At 41.4% G+C, this 21,174-nt stretch overlaps 2 protein-coding genes across 8 annotated transcripts in view; both read left to right on the top strand.

Annotated features, from left to right (window-relative positions):
- The window catches only part of ATP6V0A2 (ATPase H+ transporting V0 subunit a2), a 36,146-nt gene extending 17,376 nt beyond the window's left edge, over positions 1 to 18,770 (top strand). Inside the window, exons 8-20 of the mRNA XM_037816533.1 lie at positions 1,556 to 1,649; positions 2,487 to 2,699; positions 5,213 to 5,363; positions 5,629 to 5,765; positions 6,060 to 6,247; positions 6,329 to 6,419; positions 7,563 to 7,681; positions 8,319 to 8,529; positions 10,923 to 11,042; positions 11,642 to 11,761; positions 13,164 to 13,281; positions 14,878 to 15,049; positions 15,625 to 18,770. Coding sequence (XP_037672461.1) covers positions 1,556 to 1,649; positions 2,487 to 2,699; positions 5,213 to 5,363; positions 5,629 to 5,765; positions 6,060 to 6,247; positions 6,329 to 6,419; positions 7,563 to 7,681; positions 8,319 to 8,529; positions 10,923 to 11,042; positions 11,642 to 11,761; positions 13,164 to 13,281; positions 14,878 to 15,049; positions 15,625 to 15,727 — 1,837 coding nt within the window. The 3' untranslated portion in view covers positions 15,728 to 18,770. The remainder of the gene's footprint in view (positions 1 to 1,555; positions 1,650 to 2,486; positions 2,700 to 5,212; positions 5,364 to 5,628; positions 5,766 to 6,059; positions 6,248 to 6,328; positions 6,420 to 7,562; positions 7,682 to 8,318; positions 8,530 to 10,922; positions 11,043 to 11,641; positions 11,762 to 13,163; positions 13,282 to 14,877; positions 15,050 to 15,624) is intronic.
- An 85-nt stretch (positions 18,771 to 18,855) lies between these two features.
- The window catches only part of DNAH10 (dynein axonemal heavy chain 10), a 183,860-nt gene continuing 181,541 nt past the window's right edge, over positions 18,856 to 21,174 (top strand). For 3 of the 7 annotated variants that reach the window (XM_037816529.1, XM_037816528.1, XM_037816527.1), the window contains exon 1: positions 18,865 to 19,649. In XM_037816529.1, the coding sequence (XP_037672457.1) occupies positions 19,442 to 19,649 (208 nt within the window). In that variant the 5' untranslated portion in view covers positions 18,865 to 19,441. Of the gene's footprint in view, positions 19,650 to 21,174 lie in introns of all 7 variants that reach the window. The other 4 variants (XR_005213945.1, XM_037816530.1, XM_037816531.1 and 1 more) reach the window with 3 other exon arrangements.

Raw genomic sequence — 21,174 nt, 5'->3', positions numbered from 1 at the left:
AATATCCTCACAGTAATAATCAGGCCAGGGCTTGCTTGACCAAACAACTGGATATCCTAGCCTGGCCAAGTTGACACATGAACTTAACCATCACACCAAATTTTTAAAAATCTTATTTTCAATCTCTTGCCAGCGTATCATTTAAAGTTACTTCAAAGTAGGGACCATGTTAATTATGTTCTCAGATTTAATTTTTTTTCTTGGAAATCAGTGTTTTTAGATTAATTGAAGACAGAATCACATTTTGTTATTTGTGTCTTCCTGTTGCTGTTAGTTAGGTGGGGCTTATCTGTTGTCAGTGGGCATATATTCCATCTTTTGACAAATACGGAGATTTCTTGTTTGTGCCGTCTAGAAGGGGGTGTGCCATATGGCGAAGAGTGTGGCCTCTGGAGCGAGATGGCCGGATTCAGAGCCTGGTTTTGGCTACTCACTGGGCATACTTGGACAAGTGACTCAGCCTAGGTTTCCTCATTATAATGAGAAAATAATAATAATATTCCTTATTAGAATAATTGGGATAATAATTCCTTTCTCACAGGGGTATTAAGATAAAATGAGACAATGTAGGTAGAGGGCCTGGGCATAGAGGAGACCTTCAGTAAATGCTGAGTAGTGCTGCCCAAAGAGTCTGTCTGGGACAGAATCAAAAGAACCCCCCTGGGTTTTCTTACACTCATGAAAATTAAAGATTGCCTTGTTTCTTGTGGTGTGGGGTGAGGCTCAGGTATTTTTGGATCAGTGATTACCAAAGCTTGGTACCCAATCACTGGTGGTATGGAAAGTAATTTTAGGGGTTACATGGATGAACCTCTTGTGATTTTAATATATAAATTTATTTCAGTATAGACAAGAAAAAACCATAACTGGCACAGCAAACCCATGATTCCATAGATATTGTTTAGGATAAGCCTTGGGTAGGCGATTAACATTCAAAAGTTAGAACTTACGGAAAAATGTTAAGTATGGAATTAAAATATTAAGGTGGTATGGGAATCACTGCAGTTTGGGAGACACAGCTCTACATTCCCCAGCATATTCTGGGTGTCGTGCTGCCCCTTGAGAAGGTGTTGGCCCTGTGAAGTTAGAGAAGGTCAGAAGGGAGAGGCTTATAGAAAAGGATCTAAGCAATTGCTGGGAAACCAGAGTTTTTTTCTCCCTTTATTCTCTTTTTAAATTTACAGGTAATTATGCTTGTGACTTTTGGATTTGGCTTTGTGTTCTAAACCTGTTAAATGACTCTCAATCCATGGATGTTGGTGAATTTTATGAAGTTGGAACTGGCAGTGAGCTTCTAGGAGTCATTGAGTGGAATTTGGAGTGAAATTTGGATCCAAGAGAGAGTTTGCTAAATTCGTTTAATTCCATCGATAGATGTTGAGTATGCAAGGCCTGACCAAGGGTAGGGGCCGGTATCCACTCCCCTCTCCCAAATGGCAGCTTTTATTCCATTTTGCAGGAGATATGCCTAGGTGATGAACTGAATATGACTCTGGTTTAGATAAAGCTTTTTCTAGTCATGACTGCTGTGAGGCTGTTTAATTCTGTCTTGCAGTTACCACTGCCACGTTTACCCCTATCCAAACAGTGCTGAGGAGCGAAGAGAGATTCAGGAGGGGCTCAATACCCGCATCCAAGATCTTTATACTGTGAGTCAATGGGGAAAAACCTCCTCACCTGAGGGCTGAAAACACTGAAGAATTATTTTAATTCTTTTTTAACGTGAAGATGGTAGACAAAGGAATATGTTTTAGTGAGATTGAGTGTCACTTACCTCCCTCCTCTTCATGATAGTTTTATTTTAGCAGTCCATCAGAAACCCAGGTAGTAATGAGGGAACTTTGAAAAATGATTCTCTGTGGGATTGCTACGTGGGATTGCTATTCCTAATCACAAAAGATAAGCAAGCCCCATTTAAAATGATGGGTGTTGTTTTACACACACTATTTTAATTTATGTTTCCACTTATAGTAGTTAGGATTCTTGGTGGTAAGTGACAGAAACAGGCTCTGACTCATTGAAGCAAAAAGGAATTTACTGGAAGAATGTGATGGGATGGGAGCTGGTGGCTCACAGGGCTGCCTGGGGCTGGGGCCAAGCCTGGAGTGGGAACCAGGGAGCTCTCTGGAGCCAGGAAGCACAGCCACCATCCCCTGACTGAGGCAGCCAGGCCATCACGTTGCCACCATGATGACGACCGACCGTTTCCTGTGCCCTTGCGGTCTGGCTCCTGAGTCAGCCTCCCAAGAGGGAGCATCTGATTGGCTGAGCTGAGCTTCTCTGGCTTCCTTCTGTTAGTTAGCCCTGGGGGCAGGGAGGGAAAGGATTGGCTCCCTGGACTGCTGCCCTGGGAGGCAGGTGCCTGGATGACCCTACCATCAATGGATGGGGGGGACGGGGATTCCCCTATGGGAAGTCAGGGTGTGGGATGGGCAAAAAAAGAAAAATGCCCACTGCTCTGAAGGCCACTGTTTGTTCTTACCAAGGTGCTTCACAAAACCGAGGATTATTTAAGGCAAGTTCTGTGTAAAGCGGCAGAGTCTGTCTACAGCCGTGTTATCCAGGTGAAGAAGATGAAAGCCATTTACCACATGCTGAACATGTGCAGCTTTGACGTGACTAACAAGTGCCTCATCGCCGAGGTCTGGTGTCCTGAGGCAGAACTGCACCAGCTGCGCCTGGCGCTCGAGGACGGCTCGGTGAGTGGGCTGGCGCTCCACCGCCAGTGTGGAAACAGAGGCTGCGTGACTTCCCTCGGGAAGTGAGAAAGCGATAAGCTCAGAGAAATAAAGAAAATGAGAATTTCATAGCAAATACTGTGTTGACTCTTCTTTTGAACTGAAATTTCAGGGAGCCAGTCATTCGATGAGGTATATGCAAATGTGCATTTTTAATTTACTTTTTTGAGTAAGTAATATATTCACATGTTTCAAAAAATACAAAACATGTGAAAAGAGTCGGTGAAGTGACTTCCTCCTATTCTTGTACGTCATTTGTCCAGCCCCCCACTGAAGGTAGCCACTGTTGTGAGTTATCTTAGATCTTTGAGTTTCTTAAGCACAACAGTTATATATTCTTCTTTTTCTTCTCTTTTCTTAATGAAAGGTTGCATGCTGGTCATAAAATTCTGCCCCTTCTTCTTTTCACTTAATACAATTTCCCTATTCTTTTTAAAAGCAGTTTAATATTCCACTGTAAGGATGTACCATTGTTTATTTAACTAGTTTCCTAGTCATTTAGGTGGTTTCCAGTTTTTTATATACCATAAAATGACTGACACTAAATTTGGGACATTTTGTACTTGTGCAAATATATCTGTGTGATTATTTCCCAGAAATGGAATTGCTGCATCAATTTTGATACATATTGCCAGCCATTGTGTTTCTTTTATTATAGTGCAGTTGAGTGCCTCTTTGCAGGTTTAATTGCCTTTTGTTTGTATCATTTGACCATTTTCTATGGGTGGTTTGTCTTTTTCTTATTAATTTCTGTCAACTCTGTGATATGAGTAAAAATATTTTTCCCAGTTTGTCATTTGTCTTTTGACTTTACTTAACGCGTCTCTGTTTGTTTACTTTGGGGTCATACAGAAGTTTTTTGTTAAGTGTAGTTGAATGTAGCAATCTTTATGGCTTCTGGGTTTTGAATCATAGGCTTTTCACACTCGAAAGCTATGAAGTAATTCTCCCATGTTCCTGTGAGTTTCTTTCCTACATTGAAACTCAATTCTTGACCATAGAAATAATGGGTATAGGTATTTCAAATCACAATTAAGGAAACAAATTTTCATGTGATGTTTTTTTATTAAAAACTTTGTTGTATTACATAATTCTGTGATGACACAAACAAAATACTCAGTACTGAGAAAAAAAGAAATACATAAATAAAGGCTATTTTGGAGAAACATTTATTTTAAACATTCTTCCGTATCAAGATGCCATCAGTTTTGAGGGGCATGGCTGATACTCCTGTTCTGTCTGTGTGTGTGTGCGTTTCACTTTTGTAAACTTTAAGCTCCCTGTGTTCAGTTCAGATGTGGTCCAGCTGCTGCGTCTGCCATCCCCTGCAGGCACGTGCCCTCGGGGTCGTCTTGTTCGGGCCTCGGTGACCACTCCTGCTGCGTGGCTCTTTTTTGTTGCAGCCTTAATTTCTGGCTGTATTGATTTCCATCATTAAAGATACTGCCCTCTCTGCTGCTCATTTCACTGTGTCCCCTTGCCGTACACTCCCCTCGTCCCTTTCCTACTCTTGCATCGGGCAACACCCTTCTGGTTTCAGTGCTTTTCTTGGGTTGTCTGCCATTCTTTCCAGGGATCGCTTTTTGGCTTTTTTGGAGTGTTTTTTCCTCAGCTTTGTCAGCTGCCCCACTGCTTCCTTCGCGTCCTCTGCTTCCTGGTCCTGATGCTGATCCCACGCAGTCCTTGTACCTCTCAGTGGTTTGTCCCCAGTGGGCTTGGGGATTTATGGGGACATAGTTTTGTTTTAAATGTTGTCCATGCATTTTTGGTTTCGCTGTCTAGTTGCTCTGCTTTTTGAGAGGACTCAGTTTCAAAATTCTGCCACTGCTGGGATTTTCCCAGGATCCCCTTTCATGTGCATGTTTTAGGAAATGTATGATTGGACTGGAAAACCTACTTTTCTGGTTTTGCTTTATTTATTTAAGGACTTTTTTTTTCGCATTATAAATTGATAGATGCTTATTACAAGTTTTAGAAATGCTGAAGGAAAAACTATAATTTTGCCATACTGGTAAAATTAATGTTGGCTTCTGATTTATTCTTACCTTTTTTTGTTTGTCTTTTTTATTAGGCAGTTTTGTAGTTCTCTGAATTTCTCTTTCATGAACGTTTTTAACAAATAAAGTACTAAATTTCATTTCATGTTAGTGATTCTGGGTATATCTCCAGAATGTAAACACAAGTATATAAACATACACAGAACTATATATCATAAAATAAAAATGTGTCCTTCTTCAGCTTCTCCATTCCCTTTCCCAGCCATTCAGCTTTGTCTACAGTCCCCAGTTCCTTGACCCTTGCAGAGGAGCTTTTCCTCCCGCACTCCTGTGGTGCTCGAACCTCCCCACTGGTGATTAAAACTTCACTAGGCAGCCACATACACAGCCTTGCTCACAGCAGGTGGCCCAATATCTGTTGCAAGAATCCTTGGGTAGGAAGTAACTTCTTTTCTTTTCTTTTCTTTTTATGTAAAGAGAGAAAGTGGTGCTACAATCCCCTCATTTATGAACACAATCCCAACGAAAGAGATACCCCCAACCCTAATCCGCACCAACAAGTTCACCGAGGGGTTCCAGAACATTGTGGATGCCTACGGAGTGGGGAGCTACAGAGAAGTGAATCCAGGTTTATAGGCCGAATTTTTTAATCTTTATGTTTTATATTTCTTTGCTGCTTTTTCTCCACATGATAATATAATAGATGTTTGAAAAAATACTGTCATTATTACTGTTTAGTCATCTTAGTTTAAACTTCTAAATGTAACCTTCTAATTCTAGCTAGAGAATTCTGAAGACAGTTAAGATCACTATATACTATTGGGTTGTAATTAACTAAAATTTTCTGCATTTGCTGTAAAACAGAAATCTCTTACCCCTTGTTTTTCCTGTAGCTCTCTTCACGATCATCACCTTCCCCTTTTTATTTGCTGTGATGTTTGGAGACTTTGGACATGGCTTTGTGATGTTCTTATTTGCCCTCTTGTTGGTGTTAAATGAAAATCATCCCAGACTAAATCAGTCTCAAGAGGTAAAAACATAAATACTCCTTATATCTGGTTGGGGAGCATTGGTTGTGATTATCTTCTGTTTGACCAGAAAAGAGATATTTCTTACATGATGTTTTTGGTGATAACCAGAATTGGCCTGGTGGGGATGTTGAGCTGTGTGGGGTGTCATCTCTGGGTGGCAGACTTCTGTCTTGGTGGCTTGTTTTGTGGGAAGCTCCGAGAGAAGCGACTTAGAAGGTGCCAAAATGAATTTTTATCCATTAGTACATTTGTCCAGTCATCACATTTTGATTATCACACTCTGTTTTTCACAGATTATGAGAATGTTTTTTAACGGTCGCTACATCCTCTTGCTGATGGGCTTGTTCTCAGTGTACACCGGCCTCATCTACAACGACTGTTTCTCGAAGTCAGTCAACCTGTTTGGCTCTGGGTGGAATGTGTCCGCCATGTACAGCTTGAGTCACGCTCCGGAGAAGTCTAAGAAACTGTTTCTTTGGAAGTAAGTGTTTGTTCTTGAAGCCTTCGGGATAGCTGCTTTCCTCCTCTGTGCAGCGAGCTCTCACTCTGCTTCTCATCACAGTGACAGCGTGGTGAGGCACAGCAAGGCTCTGCAGCTGGACCCGGGCGTTCCTGGTGTGTTCCAAGGCCCTTACCCCTTTGGCATCGATCCCGTGAGTGCTCCTTTTCCCACAGTTACTGCCACTGTTTCCTGCGGCACTGCCGAGTTGCTGCCTGTGCACAGTTTCTCGGACGATGAGCTCTGTTCCCGTGGTCATCCTGGGGGAAGGAATGCGGGTGGCCACTCCCGGATGTGGGTTTCTAGATGATGATGGGCGAAAGGGAGGTTGGTGCCCACGAGGCCCCAGTATCCAGCCACAGCCATGTGGGGCTGCGTCCTGCCTTGTCTTCTGACCTGCTTTACTCTAGTGAAGATGACGCTTCAGGAGCCTTTAAATGTATGCTGTCTTTAAAATGTTTTATTTGTAAAGAACATGTGAATTATTTTCTCCCTTTGATCTAGAAAGACATAGGACAGAAGTTTAGAGCTAAGAGGGAGCTTCATGCTATCATGCTTGCTGAGGCAGTGGTTTGAAATGGGGAGAGTGTTTGGAGAAGGGGAATGAAGAAGCAGCTCCAGGATGCCTGGACTCCTGCCCTCTCCCTGGCACACATTGGGAAGCCTTGCAGACTGGGTCCTGTTAGGTGGACATCTGACCCCAGGACTCATAGCCCAGCGTTCCGCAGCTGGTCAGGAACCTTCTGAGGGATTCTCATTCTTCAAAGATGAGTTTAGAAGCCATCTAAAAATTGGTTAGGAAGGATGTGGAAGTAATTGTGTAGTGATCATGAAAAGACAAAGCACTGAACGAGAAAACCCCTAGCATTCGTTTATCTGAGCTCTCCAAGTACATAGTTGCTCTTAGTTGTTCTGTTTGTTGTCACCTATAAACGTAATCTGTGTAATTTATTGTTGTAGCTTTAAGTCCCCTCCTTCTCTCCCCAGAGAGAAAGCCAGGCTTCCAAACTCCCCGTTACTCTTTGCCTTGCTTCTGTTTGTGCATCCCTATGTTGTTTCATTTCACCAAGTTCTGGACTTTATATGGATAGAATTGTTTTTTTAACAGTCTGTGGCCTTGGTTTGAGAACATAAATGTTTCCTAGACTGACGGCATCAAGAAAACAGTCTGAATATTGTTTTCATTTTAAATCTAGAACGCCTTTTGATTTAAGACAGATACTTTATTGAGTGTTTACCTGTTTATCCTAAGGCAGTTTAAGAAAGGTAAAGGTTTCATTTTCTGTTTTGTTTTTAGATTTGGAACTTGGCCACAAATCGCCTCACTTTTCTAAACTCTTTCAAAATGAAAATGTCTGTGATTTTAGGAATTATTCACATGACTTTTGGAGTCATTCTGGGAATATTTAACCATATGTAAGTACAGATTTTTTTAAGCAATATTCATAAACCAAAGGTTTGGTATTTCTTAAATTTTGCTTCTTGATAGTAGACTGTGTGGATACAAGGCAGCTAATATGATGGTACCTTGTATTTTGTGATCTGTTTGCATTATGTAGTTTTTTGGTCATTTCAGTGATTCATTCATTCAGCAAATATTTATTGAACATATAGTATGTGCCAGGCACTGTTCTGGGCACTAGGGATTCAGTAGTGAGGAAGACAGAAAAAATCTTATGCCTTCATGTAACTTAACATTCATATAGGGGAGACATGTAACTTGTAACTTCATGTTTACTTCCAGAAGTGACTTTTGTCATAGTTCTTTTTTTTTTAGAAATTGGAAAATCTTTTGTTTGCCTGTCTGTTAGAACTTACCTTAAGAGTAAGAGAGTTTATCATTTTTCTCTAACCTGAGACAGTAAATCATTTTTGCTGTCCTGCATCTGCTCTTTTCATGGGTATATCTGAAAACTAGTGTGAGTCATCACGGGACCAATGATATGCTGAAATAGAGTCTTTTTTTCAGTCACAAGGAATTTAAGATTAGTCCTTATTTTTTGTCTTAGTCCAATCTTATTTGTGGGTTGATTGGTCCCTTTTTTTCTTCTAGGCATTTCAGGAAGAAGTTCAATATTTATTTGGTTTCTATCCCAGAACTTCTCTTCATGCTCTGCATCTTTGGATACCTTATATTTATGATTGTCTATAAGTGGCTGGTGTATTCAGCAGAAACCTCCAGAGTTGCTCCTAGCATTCTGATTGAATTTATTAACATGTTTTTATTCCCAGCTAGTGAAACAAGTGGTCTTTATCCAGGGCAGGTGAGTACTCCTCTTTTCTATGTTTGTGAACGTAAAAGAAGTCCTTTTTGTTTTGGTCAGTGGACGAGGAGAGGAGCTTTCCCAGACCTCCTGGAGTGTGGGAGGCTCTTTCTCTGTGTGTGTTACAGAAGGGGTGGCCGGTCCTGCTCTGAGCTCAGTGCTCATGGAGGCTCACTGCCACTCTGCAGCTGTCAAACCTGGTGGGAAGTAAAGGAGAACCACGGGGGCTCCCAAAGGCTGCCCAGCCCCCTGGTTTTCCATTTACTTCACAGTTGATCTCTGACTCAGCTATGTCATCAGAACTGGCATGTGGACCCCAATATGCTGGCCTCTCAAGAACGGCTTTCCTATGATTGTCTGTTTATGGGGTGCCACCTGCATCCGCAGTGCAGCACGGTGGCTGAGAGGGTGGGCCCTGAGGGCTGCCTGCCCTGCTCGGAATCCCACCACTGCCACTGCCTCTAGATGGAACTTTGAACAAATTACTTAACTGTGCCTCAGTTTCTTCCTCTGTAAAACAGGATTAAAAGTAGGACCTATTTCACAGTGTTCAGTTAATATGTCCACCGTGGTTGGAAGAGTGCCTGGCACATACCAAATACTCAGTAAACGTTATCTTCTGTTGTAATTATGGTAGAGGTCATGCGCTGTGTAAGTGCCCGGCAGGTGTGTCCTGGCTGGAGGACAATGGTGGTGACATTGCGCATTGCTTTGTGCAGTGTCTGCAAGGACATAAGGAGAAACCCTCTCCTCAGCTGGTATCAGAAGCTGTGTTTCTCCTGAACCATGTTTTCTTCCTATTTTTTTTAAAATCTTGATCCTGAGAATGGACCATTTGGTTTTGTTTCTCATATTCCACTGACTGCTAGAAAATTTTAAGTCAGATTTGAAGCTCTACTTACATAAACTAGACTTCATTTATGTGCTGCATATTTGTGTTCTTCTTTTTGAACTTTTTTGAGTTTCTACTTTTATTTATGTTTCTCCTGTTCATGATTTTAAAATATTGTTTTCTTCTCATTTTATTTGAATGTAGGATATAGATAAGCAGGTAGGGTAGTTCAACGGGACGTAGGTACTATGGCCTGAAGAATGCAGGGAGGGGAACTATCTTAGGAAAGCACCTGCTTCAAAACCTGGAAGTGTGCTTTCATGAATTATTCTTTAAATTCTCAACAATGGCCCCATGGGGGAGGGGCTTCTTCCCTGCTTTATGGTGGTGACCCGTGGCCAGGGCAGGCCTGGTCGCTGTGCAGCCAGTGGGGCTGGATTCTGGCCCCGCTCTCCCTGACCCCACAGCCAGGATCTCTGATCCAGCTCTGCCTGCGGCCCACCCTCTTCTCAGGATTTCAAGGGGCGAATCGTGGTGATGTGCATGATGAGATGTATGTGGACAGTACTCCCTGTTCCGGGTACCCAAGTGGCACACGTTTCTCTGGGAACGTGTTTTTAACATAGGGACAGCGACAGGCAATTTTTAAAATGAGGACGGCATGGAGAGTGCAAGACTGGGCCCCTGTTTCCACATCCAACTTCCAGGTCCTTTAAAACCATACATTGCAGTGGCTGTTTCAGCATGGATGTGTTCAGCTCTTGAATTTGTTTTTAAGTAACTACAAGTCTCCCTTCTTAAAAAAAAGAAGGCTTTTGGCTCTGCTGTGTGGTATTTCAGTATTTTTCAGGTGTAGAAGTAAAATCTGCTTACTTCCTGCTCACCTTCCTCAAGTAGTCTTCACTGTAAAAAATAAAATTAAAACCAAGAATAGAAACAAGTTTCTGTTTAATTTAAAGTTTGTATTTTCCCATTTACAATATTTTCAGAAAATTATTAGTTGAAGATTTGATTCTATTTAAATTTTCCTAAAAATTTCTTACTGGTCTAAACAAAATGTAATTTCACCACCGTATCATTAATATTATTCATTAATTCTAGAACTCAGCTATTAGTTTAGAAAAATAAAGAAAAAGACCAGTTGAAAAATACAATTAAGAAATTTTATTTGGGTAGTTGTCATTTTAACCATTTTTAAGTGTATACTTCAGTGGCATTAACTACATTTACGACGTTGTGCTATCATTGCCACCAACCAGTACCAGAACTTTTCCACCACCCCAAACAGAAACTGTCCCCATTAAGCAGTAACTCCCCATTTTCCCTTCCTAGTCCCTGGTAACCTCTTATCCATCCTCTTTATGAATTTGCCTATTCCAGATACCTCATATAAGTGGAACCATGCAATACTGACAAATATAATTTGGTTTGCATTTATTTCTCTTCCTTGTTAATAAGGAACGTCTTATTTTTATTTTTAGTGATTTACTCAACTGCACTAATGACAGCGTGTTAGCATTCCTTTGAATTATTAACTGATTCTCCCCTTCTGCACTAACAGGAGCATGTCCAGAGGCTGTTGTTAGTTGTCACAGCATTGTCTGTTCCAGTTCTCTTCCTGGGAAAACCACTCTTTTTGTTATGGCTGCACAATGGGCGGAGCTGCTTTGGAGTGAGCAGAGTAAGTGTTAGTTTGGATGCATTTGTGTAAATTGTGAGCCAATTCTCTGTTTAGTTATGAAAGTATTGGTACAGAAAACACCTTTCAGCGGGTCCTAGTCTCTTGATTTAAAAGCCAGAACTTCCTTTATGTAGCCCTTTGATGTTGCCTGTTGTTCAGAAGCTAAATGCGAAGGGCCTGCCGTATTCTGAGCCTGTAGAAACAGGTCCCGCTGTAGTGCACAGCAACCCTGCTGGGAGTTTTAACTAAACCCTTCAGTACAGCTTGTCATAACTAAAAGGTTTTTTTTCCTTATTCTTGCCTCTTGATTTTTTTCTTTAAAGTGTTTTTTTATTTAAATAATGTAACTCAATTATAGAAAATGTGGAGACTATAGAAAAAAGTATCCTTAAGTCCCACTACCCAGGAACATTTACAGATACCATTTTGTTGAATTTCTTCTAGACTATTCCCTCTTGTGTCTAGTTCTTATTTTCTTTTAAAGAACTTTTTTATTCCCAAAGAGCTGAATCGTTATGAGAAAGGGGCTGTGCCTTTGGTTTTGCTACAGCTGTGTAATTTTAAAGGCATTGACTCTGTCCTCTTTTGGTTGTTGGCAGAGTGGTTATACACTTGTAAGGAAAGATAGCGAGGAAGAAGTTTCTTTGCTGGGAAGCCAAGATATAGAAGGGGGACATAACCAAATGGAAGACGGATGTAGAGAAGTGACAAGTGAGGAGGTAACCTTTTCAATTACTACTGATAAAATTAGATTCACCAACTGAGCTTTCATAGTGATAATCATCATGATAAAAATGATAACAATTTGCAATCTAAGATATGAAAACTGTTACTCAAAGCTTTCCAAATGCTGTTTTGGTAATAAAATTGGCATCATAATATGAGTTTTGGGTCAGCATTTCATTGTTTCACTTTTACAATGGTATTTATATGATATTATGTGATTTAAGGTGCTATGAGCGTTGCTTTCAAAAGATTCCTCTGTCAGTCAGTACTTTTTCATAGTTGCAAGGAATAGAAACTCACTTCACATGGCTTCAAAGGGAAATCTACTAGCTCATGTTAGGACAAAAGTTGGTCTTAGGATGACTGGCTCCTGCATCTCCACCTCCACACGGCCTTGCTTGGTCTTCTCTTTAGAAGTTTGCTTTATATTCTTAAACCAGTTGGCCCCATGATGTTGAAACCTTGGCCACAGCCAGTCCTGGGCTTATTTTCTTCAATCAGAGAGGAAAGCATTGTCACCCGCTAATTGCCAGTAGGAAAAATCCCAACAAACTTCCATGATTGGCCTGGTTAGGGTCACTTGCCATCCCTGGGCCAGCAACTGTGGCTCGGGGTACAGGGTTAGAGTGGGGAGGAAAGAGTTCCCCCCGAAGCAGGGAGGTGCTGTACTGGGCAGACAAATCAGAATATGCTACCAGTGGTGTGTTTTATTTTCTTAGAAACTGCATTTGGCTATTTAACGAGGACTATACAAACTTCTTTTAACTTACATTTTAAAATTTTTATGTAATTTGGTGTTTTTATTTGGAAGAATTAATTATTTCATAGGATAATAGAAAAACAAAATAAAAGCAGAGCTGAAAAGAATGTTGGAGTCATCTTGTCCAGTGTTTGCAGCTTTTTTCCTATCGGGGACCCCTTTTATAATTGTCCCTTATAGACCTCATGTTTCAAATGCTCTTGTCTACTAAACACACATTTATCAATAGTTTTCTAATCTTATGGTTAATAAGTGTCTATTTTATTAGACTTTTCATGATTACTGATACTAGGTCAGGACCCTCATTGGCATGTCTAAGGCTTATGGCAGTTTGGGCATTATACTTCACTTCTTCTAGTCCAGCCCCTCAGTTTACACATAAGAAACTGAGGCTCACAGTAAAAGGTGGGTGATGGGAGTGGGGATGGGGCCCTCTGTAGGTCATTGGTTAGGGGCAGAACCATTTGAGGAACTGAAATCTTGTGATTCACTGTTCCTTACACTCTAGAGTGTTCTCACCAATAATCCAGAAGCCATTTCTTTCATTTTAATCCCGAAAGTGGAATAAACCTTTAACTTGTAGAAGTATGTGTGTAATATAATGAACCTAATACGTGTTATATAATCTCTCTCAGTTTAATTTTGGAGAAATATTAATGACCCAAGTAATACATTCCATCGAATATTGTCTTGGATGCATCTCCAACACTGCTTCATACCTGAGGCTCTGGGCGCTCAGTTTGGCTCATGCACGTAAGTTTTTTGCTTATACTCAGAGTTTCCAAACTGTGTGCTCCAGCACCCCGCACCACTACTGTGAACTCACGGGGGACACTGCAGGATATTTAAAAATTTCAAGGAAAACATAGCACCATTTTTCTAGGACCGTGGGAACTAGTACTTTTAACTCCTTAATAAGCATAATTCTTGGGTATTTCTTTTGGCTTAAGGGTGCTGTGAAAAAATTACTGAGACACTAAGCACTTCGAGAACTGAGAAGGCTTTGGAGCCTTTGCGTAGACACTTTAAAATTCTCTGCTCTTACTAATATTATTTTTGTTTTTACTACTATTTATTCAGTCATGTGCCTTACCGAGTATGAATATTCACTTATGTCAAGCAAGTTTGGAAACAATGCTGATGGAACAGTGTTGATTAGGGGCAGCCTTCCCTTTGCCTGGCCCCAAATGTGCACGTTCAATTACTGTGATTTAGTTTTACAAACACCAGTCCCCCAACAACATGGTTCCGTTTCAGCTGCCATGGTGTATTAACTTTGAGTGGGTACCTCGGGTACCAGCTGTGCTGCCAGGCCTCCAGCACACAGATCACCACCCGAGCAACATGTGCGTGTCGTGGCAGTGGCCAGTGGCACTTCTTTCAGTGTCGTGGTGATTGATCATGCGCTGACAGCAAAGTGTGCTGTTGTGTTGCCTCCTTGTCTCCTGTGATGAACCCATGGGACGTTTTTTGAAAAATGGATTATCGGAAGAGGGAATTGGCCAACAAAGATGAAAGTGTAGCTGTGACCCCGCGAAGCTGATCTAGTCTTAGGAGACAGTATGATAGTTTGCCAAGGCAGAGCTAGGATGCCTGCTCTGTATCCTTAGTTACACAACGAGAAGAAGGAAAGCCTGTTCAAACTACCCTTGATAAGTTTTCTGACAAAGGAATAAAACACTTCAATGCTCAGTGTTTTTTAAGTTTTAAAAGTAGATTTACTGTTTTTTCATTTTCCTATGTGAGCAAGAGAGATTTTAATGTTTTGACAAAAATTTTTAAAGGTCATGGAACAATGATGAATTTTCCCATCCATTAAGGATGCTTTGCATGATTTTGACTTGCACAGTCACTTTTACGATCTTGCGCTACTGTGCAAAGCAAGGACTGCTTGTATTTATGAACAATCAGAAGATGACAGATAGAGATGTTCGTTTTTTTAAATAATATTTTTATAAGCATAGGCGGAGGTCTGGAGTTTTATGGCTGGAAGGGATCACGTGGTCTGTCATCGTCCTTTTACATATGAGGAAACCAAAGCCCATTGAGGGTCAGTTCTTGGTAGTAGGGCCAGGCCTCAAAGCTGGGCCCCCCACCGCCTAATCCAGGACTGCTTTGGGAGTGGACTTCTGGCTTTTCAGTAGTGCTAAGTCTTCCTTAATGTTTCAGAGACGATCACTGACCTGGTTAACTTGTACATGAGAAGCAGATTATGTATAATATATGTGTGTGTTATTTGATGGGACAAGAATTCAGACTGCTTAGAGGGAAACCACATCCCACCAGCTCAGTGAAGTGACTCACTGGATGCAAATAAAAGTTAACTTTGCAAAATGAATTCCTTTTCAGAGTTATCGGACGTCCTCTGGGCCATGCTGATGCGTGTGGGCCTTCGCGTCGACACCACGTTCGGCGTCCTGCTGCTGCTCCCTGTCATTGCTCTTTTTGTTGTTTTAACAATTTTCATCCTTTTGATCATGGAAGGACTTTCTGCATTTCTTCACGCCATTCGCCTCCATTGGTGAGTTCGAAATTTAGCTTTGGAACTGATATTTTAAAAAATAATAATCCCCACCAAACTAATGCCAAATTTAGGCTAGTTCTTCTCTTCCTAACTTTGGGATTATCACTGAAAATAAAAGCAAGTTTATTCTTGCAGAATAATTACATATGTTTCATATTTTTTGTTAGTTTGGGTAATAAATAAAAATAAGATAAAGAGATTTCTTTATCTTATTATAAAGTATTTCTTATGCTTCTGTTATGTTTTATAGTATGTATCAAGTTACATGTTTGTATATCCAGTTACTAAGTGGAGAGAGAGGTTCTTATTACTTGTGTATATTCCTCCGAGATATGTGGTAGCATGTGAGGTGGCCTGATGTGTTCCCAACGTGTTTCTCTTACACACTGGGAAAGCCAAAATGGGTAGGATTTCATCTAAGTAAAATTATTTATGTCAGGAGTACATGTGGAATGAAGCAGCTTCAGTGTAAGTATTTTTTTTTTTTTTTAAATAACTGTTTTAAGAACTGTAGGAAAATGTTTCCACAATCTTCCAACTTTCCATTAACACATGGACTTTTTCTTTTTTAGGGTAGAATTTCAGAACAAATTCTACATTGGTGCAGGCACCAAATTTGTTCCTTTCTCATTTCATCTGCTTTCATCGAAGTTTCATAACAATGACATGGCATGATTGTCTTGCTGAAACCAACAAGCTTTCAGATTTATGGAGAATTATCATGTTACAGAATTTCACTTATATCAAACTTATGATAGGAAAATTTCCCTCTTCATTGATTGCCTTATAATATAGCCAAATAATTCTGTAATATATACCTCTTCCTCATATGTTAAATATTTTGTAAAGTCTACCAAGTTCAGAAATATAAATTTATTTTGGTTGTTTTTTGATGAGCAAATATCAGTTAATGCCAAATGTTACGTTAAAGTTATTTTTAAAAATTTAGAATTGGGGGAGAGGAGCCAATTTTGAATGGCTAATTGAAATTGGTCTTAAAATACTTGAATTCCTTTTCACCTTATTAAAAAAAAAAGTTATTCTGTCACTAAAGTTGTCAGATAATATTTTCCAACAGCAGAAGTTTTTTTTTTTAAATTTTTTTAAAATTTTTTTTTAAAATTTAATGATGGAAAATCAAAAGATTCACATTTATTCTGCTTGATTAAAAATATGCAAACATTTTTTATCATATGCTATCTAGAATTACAAATAGACGATTGTTTCTACAATTTTGTCTGTTTTAATAATTGGGAAAATGGGATAAAATAACATGTAAGAAATGGTTATGCCACTTGTATATATATATTTTAAAGACTCTTACCTTTACTTAAACCAATTCTGATAATTATCTGTTTTGAAAGATAAACTGTAAGACCAAGCCTTAAAACCCAGTGTGACTGTAGAAGATACATTATGGATATGAATTGAACTTAATGACTGGTTTGGCTGATGTTACTGAACCAAAAGGGTTTATATTGAGTGAGGAAAGGTAAAAAGTAGTAATTTTGTGTATTCTTATAACAAAATATAAATTAAGATATTTTACCATGAAGAGATTGTTTCTTTCCCTGAGAACAGTATAATGATCGTTTTTACTTTCTAATGCTAAATAAAGGTCTGATTATTGTATTTAGAGTTAACCTTTCAAACACGATTTAGACCAATTGAAAATTCTTATTGTCACTAATCTACAATCATCAGCTTATATTAATCTATTTATTTGACAGTTGGTTTTGAATGCATTTGAGTCCTATTGATCTACTCTGTATACTTGGAAATTATGTTCCTTTTTCATATTCTATTTTGTAGATAATTATTTTCATAACAAAATCTAAAGTATGTTCACTTTTTAAAAATTTTGAGAAGCACCCATACAGTTCTTAACTTTAAAAGGCCCATTGTCACCACACTCCTTCACCCTGTTTGTTGTTAGAGTTCAAGGCTTTCATTACAAGTCCAAATAATGGTAGCATTGAATGAATGTCTTTGCAGGTAATTCCAAAGCTTGTTTGCTGAGAGGCATGAACTGAACATCACATGTCATAGCTGTGACTCTGAAATTAAACTTTTTGTTACAGGAAAGATTCTTTTTTGCTGCTTAATGGTATGTTCCATAAAGCCACTTTAGAGTTACTGCTTTTTGTCCCTCATATTTAAATATCAAACAAAATGATGCTGCTGAAACTCTTGAAAATGATTCTACCATCAAAGTTAAGTTTCCCCAGAAAGGTATATAATGTTGAACACTCTGTTGGGTGAATACCAAATCCAAATAATGCTGTCCAGCCTTCAAACTCGCATTTCAAGCTGTAACCGATATCCCCTAAAAGTTGTCATTTTCATTGCTTTACTCCAAAGATCTATTGTAATAACGATGGTCACGAATTCATCCTTTGGAAACCCAAGACTACAGGGCATATTAACTGATTAGGAAACAAAGGGCACACAGTATTGGGTGGAATTCTTTATTGCCTTCCCTACTAGTAATTGTCACCAGGGCCATCTTTTAATTCTAATTAACATCTCGGTGGGGTATAGAACAGAGAATGACAAGTCACTTTTCAAGCAAAACCACCATGTAATAGTTATATAGAATGTAATTATATAAACTGAATTAATAATCCTAACTTCTATGAGAGAACTCTCTGGAAATATAGTTTGATAGTGTCTTTTAGGCATCAGGGGTAATTTTTATTTCTTTATAAAGTGTTGGTTTCAGTGTCATATTACTCATGGAGGGGTTGCTCTGTTTTGTTTTTGTTTTTAAGCTATTTGGTAGAACTATTATGTATACAATTCTAAGACATGCTTTGTTTCCTTGATAGCAAATATCCCGGGGGAAAATGGTCAGTTATCTGGATGATGCTAAATATCTGTTTATTTTCCTAAAGATAAATGTCATGATGGCCACATTTTTCATTTTCATTCAGATGTTTACTGCCATGTGTTAATGGAGATCTAAAATAAAAACCCAAAGGATTTCTTCCATAAAATAAAATTTGATTTTCATCTGCAAGGATGGAGAATTAAAAAGTGGCCCCATGACCAAGGGTGTTCTGATAGGAATCACGGTAAACTTTGTGGACTCTCCATTGTTGACAGGACTTTGAGAAGATACAGCTTTCACTGAATGCTGCTCTGTCCTCATTTCTGGTATGGATATTATATGACAATACTTTGGTCTCATTTTCAATTTGTAGAAGTTGAAGGCACAGAGTACCTATAGCATAGGTAAATACGATATTTACATTTTAAATATTCAGGCATTTTAAGGCCTGATTCATTTTGGAAAACCAAACGGTAATTTCTACAACTGTTCTGCAGTCTGTTGTTAAAAACAATAAATTTCTCTATTAAAAAATGTTTAAAGGCACGTTTGTTTGCATGCCATATGGTATCTTTCCCCCAAGGCTATTAAGATATAAGGCAGTTGGGAATAATAGAGTTTTCCTACAGTCATTCCATTGATGCTGAACTTTGGTTTAGAATTTTAAGAAGTAGAACATTCCACTTGATCCTTGATGGGAAAATCCAGCATGAAAACAGTTGTCCAAAGGCCCAGTTTAGTAATCCTTGGGCTCCAGTAGCAGGGAGGGGATGAGAGTGGACAAGTTAATCTTTGGCTTTACGAGTGCATGAAAGGACAAATTTGTGTCTTCCTCTCAGTATGGAACTTTCTTTTACTAAAGAGAAATAAATCTATATATTTTTAAAACGTGTTTTGCTTTCTTACGACCCGGCTTGGTTAGAAAGCCCCTGAGATTGGGCTTCTCCTTCCCTGATCCCACAGGAACTTGGCCCGACCTGCGACTCTATTCGCAGTGTATTTGCCCTTCAGACGGACGCCGCTTCATTCCTAGCGGCCGAGGGCGGAGACCCCGGTGCTGCCGCCGCCTCGTCCGCTACCGTGTGACCCTGCTCAGCCTTGGCTCCGCCGCCTCGTGGGCCTGATGCTCGCTGACGGGGTCGTCACAGATGGGGCTGGGAGAACCAAGCCGCGCGGCGCCCGCGAAGCGCTGACGGAAGGTCGTGGCGCTCGGTAACCCAGGCGCCCGGTCGGCCCCCGGCCGCACTCGACTTTGTCCCCAGATGACGGGAGCGCGCGGCCGCCCAGCTCTGGTGGCTTCTCGGAGCAGGGAGGCTGGGCCCGCTTCGCGGGAGGAAGCCCTGCTCACCCTCCCCAGGGCCGCGGCGCATCCGGCGGGAGTCCTGGTTCGTGCTCCTGCGAACGCGGGCGCCGGGTGCGGGCCGCGCGCGGGACTCTGCGGCCCACGCGCGGGAGGCGGCTGTTGCCGGGACGCCCGTTGCTAGGGGCGCCGTTGTCGGGGACGCCGGCCCTGCGCTCGGCTGCTTCCGCCCAGCCCCGGCCGGCCCCTGCGCGGCGCCATGGACGACCTGCGGGTGCTGTGGATGCGCGACCGCGTGTACACGGCCTTCGGCATCACCGACCCCCACCTCTTCGAGGATCTGCTGAACCGCGACGACGGCGAGGCCGAGGACGTCATCCTCCACTTCCTCAACCAGACGAGCGACGAGGAGGGCGCCCTGACGCTCTTCTTCTACCGCACGGTGGTGCCGGAGGAGGTGGAGCTAGGTGAGCGGCCCCGGGCGGCTGGCGCCCCTGGAAACCCCCCGAAGGAAAGCGCCCACCCGTTGGCCCCTCCGCCGCGCGCCTTCGACTCCCGCCCTGCGGCTGCCTCCTGCCTGTCCCCCCCGGATGTGAGGGGCCGCAGAGCCCGCCCACCCCCGGGTCTCGGCCTCAGGTACAGCCCACAAACATTTATTGTCGACCACCCCATGCAGACGCTGTCCTAGGCTCTGGGTGAACTGGGCCGTCCGCTGCCCTCCTGGTCCATTTGACACGTCGAACCTTGAATCAATAATCGCAGCAAACCCTTACTTAGCACTAACTCTGTACCAGGTGCTGTTCCAAGTGCTTATTTCAACTCATGAATCCTGTGAGGGAGGTGTATTGTTATCCGCATTTTACAGATGAGCAAACTGTGGCTCAGAGAGGTTAACACAGGCAGTAGGGATTCAAGAGAACAGGGGTCCTTACCCAATGACAACATGCAGTAGACGTGTGAACCCGGAGGTGCAGGGTCTCACAGAGGTGGAGCAAAGCAGTCTTTCCTATTTTGCTAAAAAATAAAGATATACCCAAACAAGGTTTATAAAAAAGTGACAGTAGATTTTAAATGTTTGCATTGAACATGTTAGCACTTTAAACACCAAAAAATGACAGTGGCTGGCTCCCCAGAACCCCCTGTGGAGGTGGAGCCCCAGTCAAATGGCGCGTCCAGCCCAGCCCTGGGTAGGCCCAGGCCACAGAGATGGGCTAGATGAGGAGGGCAGCATGGAGTAGTCCAGGGGACCCCGGGGCAGGTGCATGGCTGTGGAGGAGCAGAGAACACACAGGAGCTGTCTCCTAGTGCCATGAACTGGGCAGCGGATGGCCCAGTCCACCCAGATCAGTGTCAGGCTCCTGTGCTAGACAGTAGTCCTGGGAGGGCTTCCGTGTCCCCTACAGAGAGGGCCTCTTGTGGGCCGTGGCTGTGCCAGGCAGACTTATTTTTTTCTTTTTTTAAAGGTATTAGACACATTTATTTATTTTTAATATATATTATTTGTTTGCACAAAAATAATCCATGTATTCAACATAGGAAAATGTGAAACCACAAAAACAACAATAACCCAGAGAGATGACCACAATAACATCTTAGATCTAAACTTTCAGCCTTTATTTTTTTCTCCAGACTGGAGCTTTACATTGTAACAGGACCTCAAATTTAGACTCTTTCATTATCACCAAGAGAAATTATGGATACAAATATACCAACAGGCTTGAATATTTAACATCTATCACAATTTCAGTAACCCTGCTTTTGCACACTTAAACGTCTATCTCTGTCTCTTTCTCTGTATCTTTATCATCTAGGGAAGTGACGCAGCCTTCTGGGTAGCTGGGTGGCTGATCTCTGCTCTGTGTGTGCTAACACGTGTTTAACCCCAGAGTCTCCTGGCTGGGATCCCCTGACCTATGTGGAAGTAGATTTCTGTCTCAGATCACAGGGTCCTCCTGATTCATCCTTAGTCCCTCCAGAGGATGCTCATAAACC

The sequence above is a fragment of the Choloepus didactylus genome, chromosome 23, assembly GCF_015220235.1.
Source record: "Choloepus didactylus isolate mChoDid1 chromosome 23, mChoDid1.pri, whole genome shotgun sequence".
NCBI classification, from domain to species: Eukaryota; Metazoa; Chordata; class Mammalia; order Pilosa; family Megalonychidae; genus Choloepus; species Choloepus didactylus.
This window is presented reverse-complemented; position numbering and strand designations above follow the sequence as displayed.